The sequence below is a fragment of the Anopheles coustani genome, chromosome 2 (assembly GCF_943734705.1).
Source record: "Anopheles coustani chromosome 2, idAnoCousDA_361_x.2, whole genome shotgun sequence".
Taxonomy (NCBI): Eukaryota; Metazoa; Arthropoda; class Insecta; order Diptera; family Culicidae; genus Anopheles; species Anopheles coustani.
The window spans coordinates 67,182,347-67,198,156 of record NC_071289.1 but is presented as its reverse complement, the minus strand read 5'-3'; the positions used below and the strand labels follow the sequence as shown (position 1 = coordinate 67,198,156).

At 40.6% G+C, this 15,810-nt stretch overlaps 3 protein-coding genes across 3 annotated transcripts; all 3 read right to left on the bottom strand.

Moving 5' to 3' along the window:
* Positions 1-3,897: 3,897 nt before the first annotated feature.
* On the bottom strand, positions 3,898-4,891 carry LOC131262502 (RNA-binding protein pno1). The gene has a single exon (XM_058264522.1). It carries the CDS (start codon positions 4,808-4,810, stop codon positions 4,148-4,150), a length of 663 nt encoding a protein of 220 aa, XP_058120505.1. The 5' UTR covers positions 4,811-4,891; the 3' UTR covers positions 3,898-4,147.
* A 52-nt stretch (positions 4,892-4,943) lies between these two features.
* On the bottom strand, positions 4,944-6,504 carry LOC131263897 (adenosine deaminase-like protein). Its single transcript, XM_058266176.1, has 6 exons — positions 6,431-6,504; positions 6,228-6,370; positions 5,976-6,164; positions 5,583-5,902; positions 5,370-5,512; positions 4,944-5,296 (listed from the first exon to the last, which is right to left on the bottom strand). The coding sequence occupies exons 1-6, from the start codon at positions 6,458-6,460 to the stop codon at positions 5,099-5,101; spliced, it is 1,023 nt and encodes a 340-aa protein (XP_058122159.1). The 5' UTR covers positions 6,461-6,504; the 3' UTR covers positions 4,944-5,098.
* A 1,708-nt stretch (positions 6,505-8,212) lies between these two features.
* LOC131267188 (GTP-binding protein Rit2) lies at positions 8,213-12,100 on the bottom strand. Its single transcript, XM_058269982.1, has 3 exons — positions 11,488-12,100; positions 10,378-10,838; positions 8,213-10,019 (listed from the first exon to the last, which is right to left on the bottom strand). The coding sequence occupies exons 1-3, from the start codon at positions 11,672-11,674 to the stop codon at positions 9,894-9,896; spliced, it is 774 nt and encodes a 257-aa protein (XP_058125965.1). The 5' UTR covers positions 11,675-12,100; the 3' UTR covers positions 8,213-9,893.
* Positions 12,101-15,810: the final 3,710 nt, after the last annotated feature.

Here is a 15,810-nt window from a genome sequence, read left to right as displayed (position 1 = left end):
ACAAAGGATATGCTGTAAAATGTTAATCTCTGCCGAATGGAGAAAATTATCAACCGCAGCGCCAGTAGCAAATGGTGGAATGCGAGTACACAAACGTGGGTTAATTCGATTATTTGATTGTCCAAAAGAATAATATTGAATAACATGTATTCACCTTACTATACATGAAATTTGTTTATGAGAAAAACCTTATTGGTTTAAAATGATCATCAAGGAGCATTTAAATCTTATGCTTCTCTTGGGAGCTATCTACAAAATCCTACAAACGTTTACCGCTTTCAATATAGATAATAATATATTATTTAATAAGATAAGAATTTAGTTAGAACACGAGCCAATAACGAAATTGTTCAATTGTTTGTTGATAAATCAATGGAATTACTAAAAAACTGTTTTTTTAGATAATACTTAGAATAACAACTTGTTTGTGAATTATTTGAAAAACAAAACTAGTCAAGTTCGATACAACATTGCCCTTTTTAGGCTTTATCACCTGATTAGACTCCATTTATACAGCATTTGCTATAAGATCCTCCATTTTCTTCGTTACTTAGAAGGATTGTAGCTATCCACTGAAGACATTTAAACACAGCAGGAATATGCGCGCAACGAATATGTCCATCCATCCATTCTGGAATGCTTTTTTAATGAGCTGGTCGTAAAAACAGACGATGGTCCAGCGATCCTACAGCCGGGGCCCCAAGGATGTGGCCAATTTCTCAGCTAATGAACAAATTGCTAATTGATTGTATTCAATGAAAGTAATCTTTCGTGGCACAACAACACAAGCGATGTGGTTGTGTATTTGCAACGGATCCTGATGAGTCGTTTTACGAGCGTGGCCAGCCACTGTCGTAAAATGTGTTTCCCACCGCAGGACAGGGAAAGTACGCCAGACTATTTTGCCGGGTGGTAGAGGGAACGTTGAATTGATCGCATTCCCACAAAATCCTATTACAGTTGGTCCCCGCAGTACGCGATACTCGATATACGCGAATTCGTAATACGCGATTTTTTTCAACTGACAGCTCATAGCGTTGCTTGAGTTCTGACTAGTCAATTTTACTTTGTTTTGGTAGAATGAAGTTTTTAATATGCACTTTTTAACAGAGACATAATTATGCAATGTAAGAAATGGAACACTTATTAGTGATTTCGATAAAAGATATGTTAAATAAGCGATTCCCTCTCAGTGTCAACTCTTCAATATGAGGTATAAACGAAATGGCAGAGGAAATCCGCAATACGCGAAAATTCGATATACACTATTGCGTCCGGTCCCAAACATTCGCGTACTGCGGGGACCAACTGTACTTCGTTTTTTTCCAATTTGCTGGTAGGAAAATATTCATTTCTTTCTTCTATGCAAAAAAATTCTTTAGCGGCTTTAAATTTAAGTCGGGTAACATATAATCCAAAGAAAATAAATAGTATCGGTTTACTTTTGATTTTAAAATGATAAAATCAACTCCATTTGTTTGAGTAACAATTCAAACATGATCACCATAAACAGGGTTTCACAGTTGCATTCATAAATGAAATGCAACATATTACACATATCGGTGGAAAATTAATCCTTTTTCCAACTGCATAGCTTCAGAAAAGCGTGGGAGATTTTCCGTCACCACCTCGGGCGTACAATTTTCTCCTCTGTCCCAGCTGTGAAAGCAACCATCCATCATTATGCAAATTTCGTGCTTCTCGCGTCCTAATTTGACTTATCATTTATCTCACTAATTGATTTTCCGAGGCGCCAAGCCAAGTTGACGCGCCCCGGCACGTGATGATGCGCCGTTTCGGCTCCCATTCAACCGAGTGAGCATTCCGCGGCCATTTGCGCCCCTTGTCCACTCGATCGATTCCGGCCACCACTTCCAGCTACGGTATCGGTAATTTATCGGTGCGAATATTAATTGCTTTATATTTCTGACTCTTCTACCGCTAGCGTGGCGTGGCGTGGCGGGTGAAAATGCGCTGGAATGCGCTGCCAAAAGATGTCCGGGAAAGGGCTAGGCGGAAAGAACGTGAAGAAACGTGATGCTAACGAGAGGAAAGCTCGTTCGTTTGAAGAACTTTTCCTATACCCGCTCGCTTGGGTTTTCGTTTTCCCAGGATGGAGGTGGGAAAATGCTTCACCCTGACGCTTTCATTGCACAGCATCCATCTAGTACGTTCCACTTAGGTGCAGTGCAAGTGTATGAAACGTGGATCAATTTGCACACCCAAGAATATATTTAAAAAAATATACAACTTTCAAGTTAATTTTATGAACCAACCAAGTTGTACATTCACGTTTTATAGGCAAAAGATATGTTGGGTTTAATATATATTTTTTCTTATTGAAGTTTAAGCATACTTTCACATATTCGCTGATCTGTTACTTTGTTACAAAAACAAAAAACAAAAAAACCGGTTGTGCTAGCAATTCTGCAAACCACCGTTATTTCAATACAACGTCGAAAGGATACAGAATCAATTGGGAACGAAGCAGTACGCGGTTTCAGAGGCTCTAGTTCTATCCCTCTGAGAGTCGCATTAATTTACGTCTAACGCCACACTAATGCCTGCTGTCTGCACGAACCACGACGAGATCGGAGTAATTGAACGGTTTACAGTGCCAGCCAATGTTTTTGGACACTTGGGAAAATCGCAACAATTTTACTTTTCATTTTTGAGGTACCACAAGGCGTAATTCTTCCGGTGAGGTTTCGTTTTTCGTTGCAAAAACAGATAGTTTAAATATGTGTTTGTTTATTGTTGTGTTTTATTGAAAAACATGTGGGTTTTTCATAAAAAAAAATCTGCTTATCTATTTGAAGTAACCATTTATTTTTCTCTCGACGTGGTTCCGCTTCAAAGAATAGGTTTTAATTTTATTTATTTATCACTCACTGTTGGCTTCGTTGGTTCCCATTCCATGATCCCATCTGCAATTTCACTGTGCTCGCCTTTTTTCTCGCCAAGCTTTCCTTTTACCACCCCATTCCGATCCAGCTGTCTCATCCAACGACTTCACCATCGCAATTTCCGAAAAAGTTCACAAGGTTCACGAGGTTTTCCACGCGGTGGGAGGAGGAGAAGGATAAATGCTTTGCATCGGCAACACTCGCCATGGCAATCACACCCGTCCCATTACCGAACCGAGTTGCGGATGCCCAACCAGTCTGCCAGGCAGGCAGGCAGGCAGCCAGTTGTCTTGCTCGTATTTATTTATATTTGATGCTGATGAGATGTAATTCATCTTTCGAATCATTAATCACGATACCGATTATGTTCAGCTTAGTTCGGCGACGGCCGCGGCATCAGGATCGGACGGTTAAAGCATCGCCGGTTTAGTTCCGCCACCGACCCGCCCAGGAGGGAAGCGTGGAAGGCGAGGGTTACCCTTTACGACTCTACTCCCAACGAGTTGCTAGGGAAGTCCAACTCCACCTTCTCAAAAGGGTCGGGTGCAATATGGGAGCAGGAAAATGAAGTGGGTTAAGACAATCGAGGGAATTTAATTTTGAGATATTTTTTCTAGTTTCAGTCTGATAGAAAAGGATAATCGATGTATGGAATCTTATTTTCTAATGATGTGCAGCGAAGAACTTTATATAAAGTTTTCAAAGCTTTTTTCAATGCCATATGTCATTTATTATTTTTATTCAAATGGATTTCCGGAGAAACAGCATTATTTATGAAAATTATAACCGAGTGCATCTACAAATTTATCCACTCTAAAAGAAATATTTTTATTTAAATAATTTTCCATGTGGATTATGAATGAAGCTCTTTTTTTACTATTTTACATTTTTTCCACTTATCAGCGTTTAAATCGTTTTCAAATGAAATCATTGAATTATTAATTTGATGAATTGTTACCATGCAACATTAAAAGGTCACAACTTTGATTGGTTATAATTTAAAAAGAAATTCAGGCTTTATTGCTAATGTTCCTCCAACGGATAATTCTTACAAATTTTATTGAATCTTTTCTTCTCATTTATACAATCAAACAAAATGCAGTACTTGTTTACACGCATTTATGCTACTGCATAAATAATTCTTCCCTTCAGCAATTCGGCGAAAAAGCAAACATGCTCATACGGCTGCTCGGACAAAGGAAGTCCGGGGACCTGTTCCGTAAACCTAATCACTTCTATTTCTACATGCGCTGCGAGTGTTGGTTCGCGGCTACCGCACGCAGATTTCCGTACACTTTGCTTGCGGGAGATCCCAGAATCAGATGGCTAAGTGCCCGTTTGGCGTGCTGGATGTTTTTGTAGCTTCCCATGACGTGGATCTTCTGGCCCTGCATTACGATACGCGTTTTGGTCGTGTTCTCGATGGTGAACTTCGTCCTGCCCCCCTTGCCGGCGACACGCCCGATGGCGCGACTCAGGTGGTCTCCCTTCAACGGCTTCACGTCCGTCACCTCGAAGGTCTCGATGAAGAGATCGTCAAGCCGGATCAGTGCCAGCGCATCGTCCACCTCGAACCCAATCGCGAACGCCCGCACGAAATCGGCCGCCTTTTGAATGTGCGACAAATCTGTTGTGTTCGGACTCGCCCGTATCTCGACCCGGCGTGTTTCAATGTTGTATCGGATCGCAAGTGATAGCTGTTCGACGACTGGGGTGAAAATCTTCATCCAATTCTCCTTCAGTGCCGCTCTCCGGTTGCGGGGAATCAACACACTTTGAACATTCAATTTAGTTTTCCGTTCTGGTTTGCCGGCCGATTCCGACTTTATTTCAGTTTCCATGTCGTCGACTGCGTCTTCCATGTCGTTGCTTGCAGCTTCCATGTTTTTGCTTGCGACTTCCATTGTAATGCGAAGAATATGAAATATACCGCACAAAGTTTATTACTTAAATACAACGCACAATTTTTGGAACTTCCACATAAAATGCTGCTACCGCACGTGCGATTCAAGAAACAACAACAAACAGCTGTCAGTTTGACATTTACCATAGAGATGGGAAATTGGATTTATTTAAACTGGAACTGAATCGGAGCGAACAGCACAGATGATGATTCTTTTCAATTTTCAGTGCTTTTAAAATTCTTTAAGAAATGCATTTGACAATTTGCATGGCAATACATTTCTTATACATTATCCATTGTTCTTCGACGATTCTTTGAATTGTTTAAGCACTTCACGCATCTTATTTTTCTCTTGATCGCTGGCAAACGTGTACTCGACCGTTTTGAGCTGTAGTTCGAAAATTTCTTCATTGGAAAGGTTAAAAGTTTTGGCACATATTTCTAATTCTTGCGAAAGGCTCGTTTCAAATACACCAAAGTCGTCGGTCTACAATAAAAGAAGCATAGTGATATGTGGTGATACGAAATTCATCTGTTTTGTAAGCTTAAACGACACTTACGCATACGCATACCGGTTGTTTCATTTTCATTAACTTGTAGAAGTGATGCTCCTCATACGATGGCACTGTTTTGCATTTCACGTTGCTCGTAAGACAACACTCGAACGGTATATTATTTTTCCTAGCAAACTCCAAATGATCGCCTACAAATTTAGATAGAATTGAGTCAATCAAATCCATTACAAGCCGCAGAGTACGAAAGTGATCACGTACCCTCGATAAATGTACCATGGCCGATACGATCCACACCGAAGTCGAGCATTTCCTTCACCTCCTGTGCATCCTCGAACTCGCCGCAGTGCAATGCCATGCGGAAACCATGCTTGCGCGCCTTCTGCAGCGGTGGTACAAACTCCGCAAACTTGGTACCGAACGGATTACCACTCAGATCGAAACCAGCCATCAATCCCGGATAGAACGCATTCAGCTCGATCGCCAACTCAACGCTTTCATCTGCTTCGATGATGCCTTTTGAACGGTCGATGGATGGTAACAATTTCACAATCATTTGCGGATAAAGTTCCACTGAATTTCTAAAATATAATTAAAAAGGAAGAAAAGAATGATCGTACAGCACAAAAACGAAGGCGATGTTTGTTTCCTTACCGCATTACATCCAACACCGTCGAAAGATATTCACGCTTCGACATATGGCCTGTCGCTTTCGGGGTAGTCCTTAATTCCAAATAGATCACATTGTCCTTGGCGAACTCGTCGATTACTCGCTCGGTTGCCTTCGCCAATGTCTCCTGGCGATCGGTCAAATCATGCGCGTAATGAAACTTTTTAAAGCATCTACAGGCAATAAGTAAATATTGATGAAAATGTTATATGACGGACGTGATCATTCAAACTCACTCCTCCAGGGAAAGAGTTTCCCCGTTCAGGATCTTGTAGAACCCGTCGTCGGTGCCGGGTTGCACATCCTTTCCATATTTGAGCTCGCGCAGTTCGGTCAAAGTTGCATTACTCAGAGATCCATTCAGATGGGCATGTAACTCCTTAAATGAAAAACAATCTTTTTGAAATCGCCTCCGATATCAGATGATGAGTTGAGTTACTATTTTAGGCAGTTTCCGGTAAAAATCCATCTTCCGAAGGTCACGCAGTAAACACGGAGAAGGAACTGAAGCGATTCTAAACAAAATCGTAGTGACATATGAAAAATTGTTTTCGCGCCAAAATATTTAGTTTCTAACTGTCATCGTTTGAACATAAAAGGTTTTTTAAAAAGTATATGTAAAACCCGTTACAGGATCACTACACGTGACTTTAAACATAATGCAAACAACACCACAACTTGCAGATTGCACATTTCAATTTTATTTTGAATACGTTTGTTATGTTCTCACAAAAAAACACCATCCATCCGGAAAGTGTCGCATGCCTACACGAAATGTTTTCTACAATCGCTTCGCTTGCATCCGCAGTTTCATTAGCTTAGAACCATTCAAACTTACATCCATTCCTTAAAAAGGTAAGCGCTAATTCTATAACACTATCATATCCGGGAACGAAAGGGTACGCTGAGGGCATCGTTCATCCCTGTTTGGGGGTTGTTTTGAGGTTTATGATATACTGGGGTGGTTTTTTACAATCTTTTCGCTGCTTCAATAACATTTGCTTCGAGTAACAATCTGCTCCACGCACGCATTGTGCCGTACACACGCACATACATACACACACAATCCCGAGTGGTATTCAATACACTTCACCACTTTGTGGCTAACGGTCGATGAGGGTAATTTCATTGAATCAATGTTTGGGTACCATATCACTTCTAGTGCTTAAACCTACCACTAATGCAACGTTTGGTTCGTTTCTTTAACGTATTTTCTAGAGGTCGTTTGTCCAGTTACAAAAACCTTCTGCTACAGGCAAAACGAGGTGTGTCATTTTTAGGCAAAGTTTAAGATGTCCTTTTTAAAAAAATTGCTTGGACGTGATCAAAGCTAGAGTCAAAAGGAATCATCCTTTTAAAATAATTCAGGTAGAAAATTTGAATAGAAAAATACTGATAGTATAGGTGTAATATTTGTAGCTTGCAGTTTGCGTAGTAATTATTGTCGCTTGTTAGTAGGATGCACCATTCGAAATGGTACAATTGTAACGTAAAGATCTTAAGACGGCGTGCGAAATGTTCTCGAAGGATAACAATTTTATGTTTAACTCAACATGGAAGCATTTTTCGCAAGAGTTTCAGTTTCTTCTATAAGCTAACGAAAATAAATGCAATAATCATTCAAAACATTTTCGCGTCAAAACGCTAACTTAATGACAAAAATCGCGACGCGAGGAAACCATATCAGTTTCTATCATTCTATTGATTTTCATTCCACGTTGAGACGGGACTACCCACTACCAAAGAAGAGTGATTCGCTCAACATTTCAAATCTATTGCTTTGTATGAATCCGATAGCTCATAAACAGACTGGCTAATTTTAGGAGATTTGACGAATCCCCTCTCACTCGTGGATCCGAAGCCACGCACTACCCCAACAGATTCACTAAAGTCCGGTAACATGAATGGTTTCACTTGTGCTGAGAGTTTTAAAGTTGCATACGATTTCTATTGCTTATTTTTCCTATGAATTGTTGCCTCTTGTTATCAGTATTTTCTGGTGAAATTGCTTTTTGATGAATTCCTATAATGTAGCTCGAGCTTTGTAGAGTTGGAATGGTTTAAAGGATCTTTTGTATAGAGAATGGGAAACTTAAAAATCCTTTTTCTTTGATAATTCCTAAATTTAATACTGCATAATCACTTTCAAGTTCAAAGGAAAATGAAAGATAATCTTCACCATTTTTTGAAACTTTTTTGTAAATAATGGAAAAGTAGTCACTTTGGAGGTATGAAATCTCTTGCATATTTCAACAGCATAAGAATACAATTTTGAAACCAAGTCGCTAAAAAAAATGTATAAAGCAAAATGCTACATCAATTCCTAATATTTCTGCTTCCCCCTTCCGAACTCCCCCTGGCTTTAAGAGTTGAATACTTTTCTTTTGATAATGTGCTGACATCACCCGTTTATAGTTATGGCAGATTGTAAATCTACCGAGTTTTCTCCTTCTCGTCAAAACGCTGCTCTGATGTTTTATAAATGACGTTAATTCGTGAAAGTTTCTTTTTTCCTGTAACCCTGTTTGAGTACTATGAATATGATAGTTGTGGTTCCTCTATTGTGTGATAACAGACTATCACTATATAGCCTTAAACCTGGTTGTTCATTCTCTGGTTTGATTGGTACTGTGTATGTATTGCGTTATTTTTTATCTTCTTATAGTTATAGTTCATTAGTATCTATTTTTGTAGTGAACGAAACCATTCAGAACACATACCGAATACTTTTAGTGCTTGAAACGGAAAGAGTAACGCAACCAGAACCAACTCTGCAAGGAGAATCTGGTTCTATATAAAGTGGGATGAAAGTAAAACGTTGCTCCAAACCGATGTGTTCGTCACGTACGGAGTAAAATAGAAATAAATATGATATTCTTCATTGTTTTGGCATACATCACAGATACTTTGGGTCAGTGTAGGACAGGTAGTTGCTTCGCAAAATGTATGATTTTGATTTTTTCCCCTTTGGATGCTTTTTTGTTAGACACCGACGGATGTCTACACAAATGTTGGATGATTTACGTTTAACGCCATAATTTCTTTTTTCATTTTGTTTTGTACGGTAATGTAAGCATGAAAAGGGTATTGAATTCGACTAATTCTCTTCCGATCCACTTCCGATGGCGAATCCCAGCCACGTACTCTAAAAAATAAACTATTGAGCACTATGTGCGCGAGCGGGTTAAAACACAATGCAAAGCATTCGTCTTACAAATTAACCGTTAAACTAGAATTAGTTCCATTCGTTGATTGATGTTCGGAAGAAGTACGCCTAATGATTACGTATGATTCTTGTACTAAAGAATCCAACTATTCTAATGCTACATCTGGTTTGATGAAATCTTACATTTCCCATTTTTTCTTATGTTCTTCCCGGCCCACGGGAACCGTACATTTTTATCTCCTACAATAGTGGATGATGGAACGAGTTACCTACCAAATTGGGTGCCTTTTCTTCGACTATAAATTATACTCCTAAAACACGATGATACACTTAGTGGCGACTAAGTGGCACATGTACTATGTGGTTAAAAGCCTTTGCTTAGGTTAATTCCTTGTCGTCGTACGCTGTAATGTGGCGACTGCCCGAAAAGAGTCTATACGCCCGGGTACAGGTAACATTTAGCTCATGGCTGTTTCGTCCGTTATTGACCACAAGAATTCGGGACGCCCGCTGGGAGAGTTGACATTTCGTCGATAAACGTTCGACTGCCATAGGATGGCCATACCAAAACCAACCTATACACTACACGCACATAGGAGGACAGCTACTAAAAGGAGTGGCGAACAATATATCCAACTGGAGAAAACAAAAAGGCAAACCTGTTGGAAACTCTGGCCCAAATATGCTGGATCGATTTTCGCACAACTCCTTTCCCCGTTGCCACCGGCACGCCTTCCTATGGGTTGGTATCGTTGGGATTGCGGCGACGTCTGAAGACGAGTGCAAATATTGACCGTAATCGCCACCATCGGCTGCGCCGTCTGGGGTGTATCTTTTCCGAACTGGAGCCCCCGTTGAGAGCCTGATAAATAAACACAAAGAAAGAAGGAAAATATTGGTAAGGTATATCTTTTATATCCTTAGTCAAATAAATTGTACACAAAAAAAGAAGAACGATAGCAAATGGGACAGTTGGAGACTGGATATTTTGGCTTCTTGGGTGGAAGTTATTGCTTCCTGGAAGACAGAAACGTATAATAATCCTTTGAAAACAAAACTTGCGATTTTTTGTTAGACGTTTGAAGCGTCAAGGTGAAACGCAATTTGGCCATTAACCATTTTTTAAATAAAAAAAAGTGGTTAATTATAATAGTTAATTTTATTTGGTGTTTTCAAAAAATAAAGGCCTGGGAAACTTTTCTTTGATTTTGAAGACTCACCCGCTGTTCCTCCTTTCGCCGTATTTCCCGCACCAGGGAGAAAAACGCCTCATCAATGTAGTGCCTCAAGGCGGCCGACGTTTCGTAGAACGGACAACCGAACTGCTTTGCCAGGTTGCGGCCCTCCTCGGTCGACACCTTGCGCTGCGACTGCAGATCCAGCTTGTTTGCCACGAGCACGAGCGGTATGTCCTCCGTGAGCCGAACACGCGCGATCAGCTTCCGGTACTCGGATGCCTCCTGGAAGCTGTGCCGATCCGTGACCGAGTAGCAAATGATGAAGCCCTCGCCGCACCGCATGTACTGGTCGCGCATGGCGGTAAACTCGACCTGCCCGGCCGTGTCCAATATGTCCAGCAGGGCCGCTTCCCCGTCAATGACGGCCTGCTGCTGGTACGAGTCCTCGATCGTTGGATCGTGATAGTCGAGAAAGCTGTGACTCACGAACTGGAGCGTTACGGCTGAAAATAACATGGAAAGAAAAATAAATTGTTTTAATCGCTCTTTTTGATTGATGGCGTGGGTGGGAGCACAAGGGAGAAACATTTATTCTTCGAACACTAAGCCCATCCAAACGCACCGGTATTTGATGACGCACATCGGATGGTAAAAACCAATTGCCCACATTCGGACCATCGCCCACTGTAAGGCGCAAAGGGCGAACCAGTCAACCATAAAACAAAGCCCTTTGCCACCGTCTAGGTCACGGGTCTCCCCACCTCCTCCCTCACCCACCAACACACCTCCGCCATCGATGATGACAAACGATGGTCTCCGTCTCGCTCAACAGTTGGCGGCGCAACGGTTGAAGATTTCCAGCCGGGAGACAACAACAATAGAGAAAAGAATAAAGAAAATAATCGATAATACTACTCGCGTCATTCGTTGAACTGTCTTCTCGTAAACAAATGCCACAGATCGATGCGTGCGTGTGTGTTTACCTTACCACCCACGTTTGGAGGTGGTTTGTTTAACTGCGAAAAACCATTCTCCTGTCCGTACGGCAAAGTACCATCAGTAGCAGTTGGCCCACACCACATCAGTAGCTTTTCGTGGCTACTTTGCTATCATTGAATCTTAAAATTCAAAGATTCTCGTTTAGTGTCTTACCCGATTTGCCAACACCGCCGTCTCCGAGGATAACAATCTTGTACACCCGTAGTCCACTGCGGGTCGTAAGCGGGTTGGTTGGTTGCTTTGAGTTTTCCCCGCTGCCGTCCGTTTTAACTGGGTTGTATTCGATGGATTGGGCCCGGTTTTTCTTGCGTGCCGTACAGCCAGAAAAATCACCCGCCATGGTTGCTGGTTGCTTGCCTGTTGAAGTGGTGGGTTGGTTGGCTCTTCTGGAAAAACTAACTGCCACGAGCGGTCGGGATAACGCTGCAATATATCACTCGTCCGGCTGGTCTCGCTACGGAAGCACTAGAAATAGCGAAACTGGCAAGTAGATTCCGTCCAGCTGCACGCCCCGAAAACAATAGATTCATACAATTCGCGAACCCAGGCTGGTAGTGGTCATGTATTCACCGAAATGTCCTTCCTGGCAAACCGTTCATGTGCAGTCCCTTGAGGACGGGTCACACATGCCGTGTCGAGCGTGGCCAGCAGAAGGATTCTTGGCAGCACCGTTTACAACTGACCGAAGTACACCAACTTTTTCGACATCTTTCTGCGTTTGAAATGTAGCCAGCAGGACATCTCGAGCGGACCACTCCCGTTACTGTGTCCTGTCGGGAGAATACTGACTTTAGATGTCGAGAATCGTATCCTGAACAAGGTTGTTTTTTCTAAGCTACAACAATTGCTTCGTTCAAGTGACCTTGCTAGATTACATTCTTGCCTGTCTGCTTAATTACGATTACCTTTGTAACCAAACAAAATTGAGGCTTAAACTTTCAGTTTGTTTTCAAAGAACCTATAGCGATATCTGCAATTAAAATTAAACTTCGGCTGAATAAGAAATTGGTTATGGAAATTTGTTTATTTACAACTGTTACGTCACCACAAGAAATGTCAATTCTTAGAACCAAGGTGGATACAATACAATGGAATAATCACCTTGTTGAAGGAACCCAAATGAGGATTTTTTTTTAAATTTCAACATTACGCACAGAAAAAATAAATTCAAACCCGTCCTTGTACTCACCACAATTTCCAGTCAACAACATTCCATTCAGAATAAAACCAAAACTATCGGTATAATTCAAAATAACACCGATTTCATTCTTTTTTTGAAAACAGGTTTATTTCCCATCACTTTCCAGTTTTTGTTTTGTTTTTTGCATCCTTGCGACCGATACATAGTCAATAGTTTTAAAAACATCTTCCGTGCGTGTTGTTAGCATTTCTTTTTTTAAACGAATTTACCTAGACCGCCCTAATTCTGCCTTTTTGCACAACAAAAGCTTACAATTCCGCCGTATCGTATATCCGCCGCCAAGCTTTCAAAATTCAACCGCTCCTCATCACTACGTTTCATCCTTTCCGATACTTTGCATTCTATCGACATCTGATTATCGTATCCATTTTCATGACCATTCAACGATGTACGTTACTTTGGGACCATTTAGTTTTGCTGATTTACCGCTCTTACGACATATTAATTTTAAAACGAAAATGTTCCCTTCTTTCTATCCACATTAGTTTCAAATTTTAATTAAATTGCCTTCCATCACCATATTCTTTCTCTTCCCTACAGCATAATAATTCGATAAGTTTTATCTATGATGCTTCAAAGTGGCTTTGCCCACTTCTTTCCGTAAAAAGGCGATAAAGGTTTAATTATTTGTTCAATGGTACTTTGTAGTAGTTCGTGGCGTTTTGTGTTGGTTCGTTGAAAAATTACAATAAATGATGTAGATGACCTGTTGATGAAAAAATAAAAATATGCAAGTGTGTTTATGTTTCAGGTTCTCTCCAGCCGGTCTTTGAATATTACCAGCAGCTTGATTTTATGTTAAATGGCTCTTAGTGTCTCCTCTATTTCGAATGTATGGTAATGTAAAATAGTTGATAATAATTTGTTATACACTGCTTTTTTTGCTTCTTTTACTTTGATACACTAGCAAAGCGACATGCCCTCGGTGCATGTACCACGTGAGGGGTGAAATATTGTATGTTGCTTATTCTAGCCTTTCCCCGTACGCAAAAGTGGGAATTTTATCTTATATCTCTCGACTATTGACACTGACATGTGAAGAATGGTGTGCTAGAAAGCATAAATATGTATAGTTAGGCATATTTTTCTTTGTTTATATGTTTAGTATTTTTCAATCTACCCAACACGTGGTGGGTGCGAACGTGCCATCTCAGCGTTGAAAAGTTTGCAGCGGTTGCAAATATTATCCCTACAGTTCAGAGACGCACCAAAATCCAAAAGCGCACAAGAAAAACGAATGGACGAGAAACTTAAAGCAGACGTCTGCATTTGTTTCCTCCAAATTAATCGATTTGTGCCATTTATTCAAATAACAAATTATTAAAACTAGAAAGTTGGTTGAAAACCACATCATAGCTACAAATAAGTATATAAAACTTTTAACCTTTTAATCGTTACTCACTACCAACATTCTCGATCGTCATATGATAACTTCCCTACAATATGAGCCACAAATTTCACATTGATTCTATTTTCCATTTTGATGTTCCAAACAACAACGAGGAAATAGCAAATCATGCCTTTGCGCGATGTCATTCCTGCAATATGCCAATCCTAACTAACCAACCAATACTTTTCCTTTGCCTCAATAGCTCTCAGGTAGTGAAAACAAAAATTAAGTTTAGAAAAAAATCAACCAGTATAGTCATTCCGATCTCCAGAAGCCATTCCGTTATGGAAAATCATAAGCCACGACGTACCTTTGCTTCCCTCTATAACCAATTTCTTTTTTGCAAATAGAAAACCACGGTAGTGCTCAAAGCCATTTTCAAAATTTGCACATTTTACCGTTCAATATGTTTTTTTTAATGAAGCGATTAAATTTTACGTGGCTTCGTCGATATTATATGTTGCCCTGCCGAAGATGAAGTCAAAAGCGTTAAACAACTTCCCTATTCTTGCCAGTGCAGCCTTTTAAATTGATAGAAATATTAGTGGTAATTTGGTTGATGATGTTGCTTTTACTTAGTCATAATAACTTTTTTAATTTATATCTTATTAATTGGAGTAGAATTTTGATCGTTAATTTGTTTCTGATGTTTAGCTACAGTGTTGTTTGTAAGTGTTTCAGTCATATTTTTTACCCTTGTTGCCGACGACCTAGGAGATCCTCTTGTCCACGAACGTCCTATACATCTTTACTGTACGGTACGCAGAGTAGAAGATCAACGAGATACGTGAGCTTTAGTGTCAAAAAGGATCAAATTATCTACTCTGCTATGGGGTACAGTACGCGCAACGGCCTCTTGTATATTGTTTGGTGGGAAGGATTCGAAATGTCCCACAATCCAGCAGGATGTCTCTCGTCTACCATCGCACTGTGCAAAGTGTGAAATAACCAATTGTTCAATACTCCTTTCTCCGCTGACTGGGTACTTGTTTTGAGGTCCAACTGAGCCCCTCGTGCGTGTGTATCACTGCACCAGAAAACCATTAAATTCACCATCAATATCGATCGTACAAGACAGATACAGGATGACACACGCAACACGTGTTTGTTGTTGTAAAAAGATGACTATCGGCAGAAAAACTTGTTCACACACGCATTATACATCGACACAACGATCTTGGGAAAGTACCTACTTGCATACATGCTAAAATACCCGATTTTAATATTTGTTAGAAATTGGCCTTAGCTTGTACCATCTCTTACTACATTGCTCGTTCCACTTTTATTTCCGCCAACCCTCGACCTTTACGAATGCGATCACCTAACGACTTGGGAATTATATCTTGAGGATCGAGCTATAGCAAAACAGGATTACTAATGGAAGTGTTTTTGCCTGAAGGTATAATTAACCGACGGAAGTTGTAGATCGCACACATGTACTCACACGCAGAAGCTGAAGTCAGGAAAGCATCGCAAATCGTACGTTGCTTGTTCACTCGTTTGTTGTTTTGCCTACTTTGTCGATTGGCATTGCAGTGGATTTTGTTTGCATGCTGCTAAAGTAAAGATGACCGCTTCAATCCTAGTAACCTGATGAGTTTTCGATGTACTGCGCATGCTTACGTCGCCATCCAACATGGGTAGTGGTCCTCATAGCACAAGGTATTCATTTTCTAAAATAAAAGAATGAAAAATACAACTGATATATCCACTTTTGTTAGACTCGCTGCTCATGCTTACCTTTATCGCAGTTCCTCGTCAACAGCAGAATCCACCGAAGTAAAACACACATCCAACAGTATATCAGGGCACGCGCACTCGAAACACCCAAGGAGCGTCCGCAAGGATTAGTTACGGCATGAAATTGGTTTTCGCGGCGCACAAG

What these genes read in the sequence shown, in the direction of transcription:
- LOC131262502 (XM_058264522.1), bottom strand. Translation starts at nt 4,810, where the DNA reads ATGGAAGTCGCAAGCAAAAACATGGAAGCTGCAAGCAACGACATGGAA.
- LOC131267188 (XM_058269982.1), bottom strand. Translation starts at nt 11,674, where the DNA reads ATGGCGGGTGATTTTTCTGGCTGTACGGCACGCAAGAAAAACCGGGCC. An exon ending in CGGCGGTGTTGGCAAATCGG is followed by an intron (nt 10,839 to 11,487) that starts GTAAGACACTAA and finishes TGTTATTTTCAG; the next exon opens with CCGTAACGCTCCAGTTCGTG. An exon ending in GGCGAAAGGAGGAACAGCGG is followed by an intron (nt 10,020 to 10,377) that starts GTGAGTCTTCAA and finishes TTTATTTATCAG; the next exon opens with GCTCTCAACGGGGGCTCCAG.
- LOC131263897 (XM_058266176.1), bottom strand. Translation starts at nt 6,460, where the DNA reads ATGGATTTTTACCGGAAACTGCCTAAAATA. An exon ending in ACCGGAAACTGCCTAAAATA is followed by an intron (nt 6,371 to 6,430) that starts GTAACTCAACTC and finishes TTTTCATTTAAG; the next exon opens with GAGTTACATGCCCATCTGAA. An exon ending in AACAACCGGTATGCGTATGC is followed by an intron (nt 5,297 to 5,369) that starts GTAAGTGTCGTT and finishes CTTTTATTGTAG; the next exon opens with ACCGACGACTTTGGTGTATT.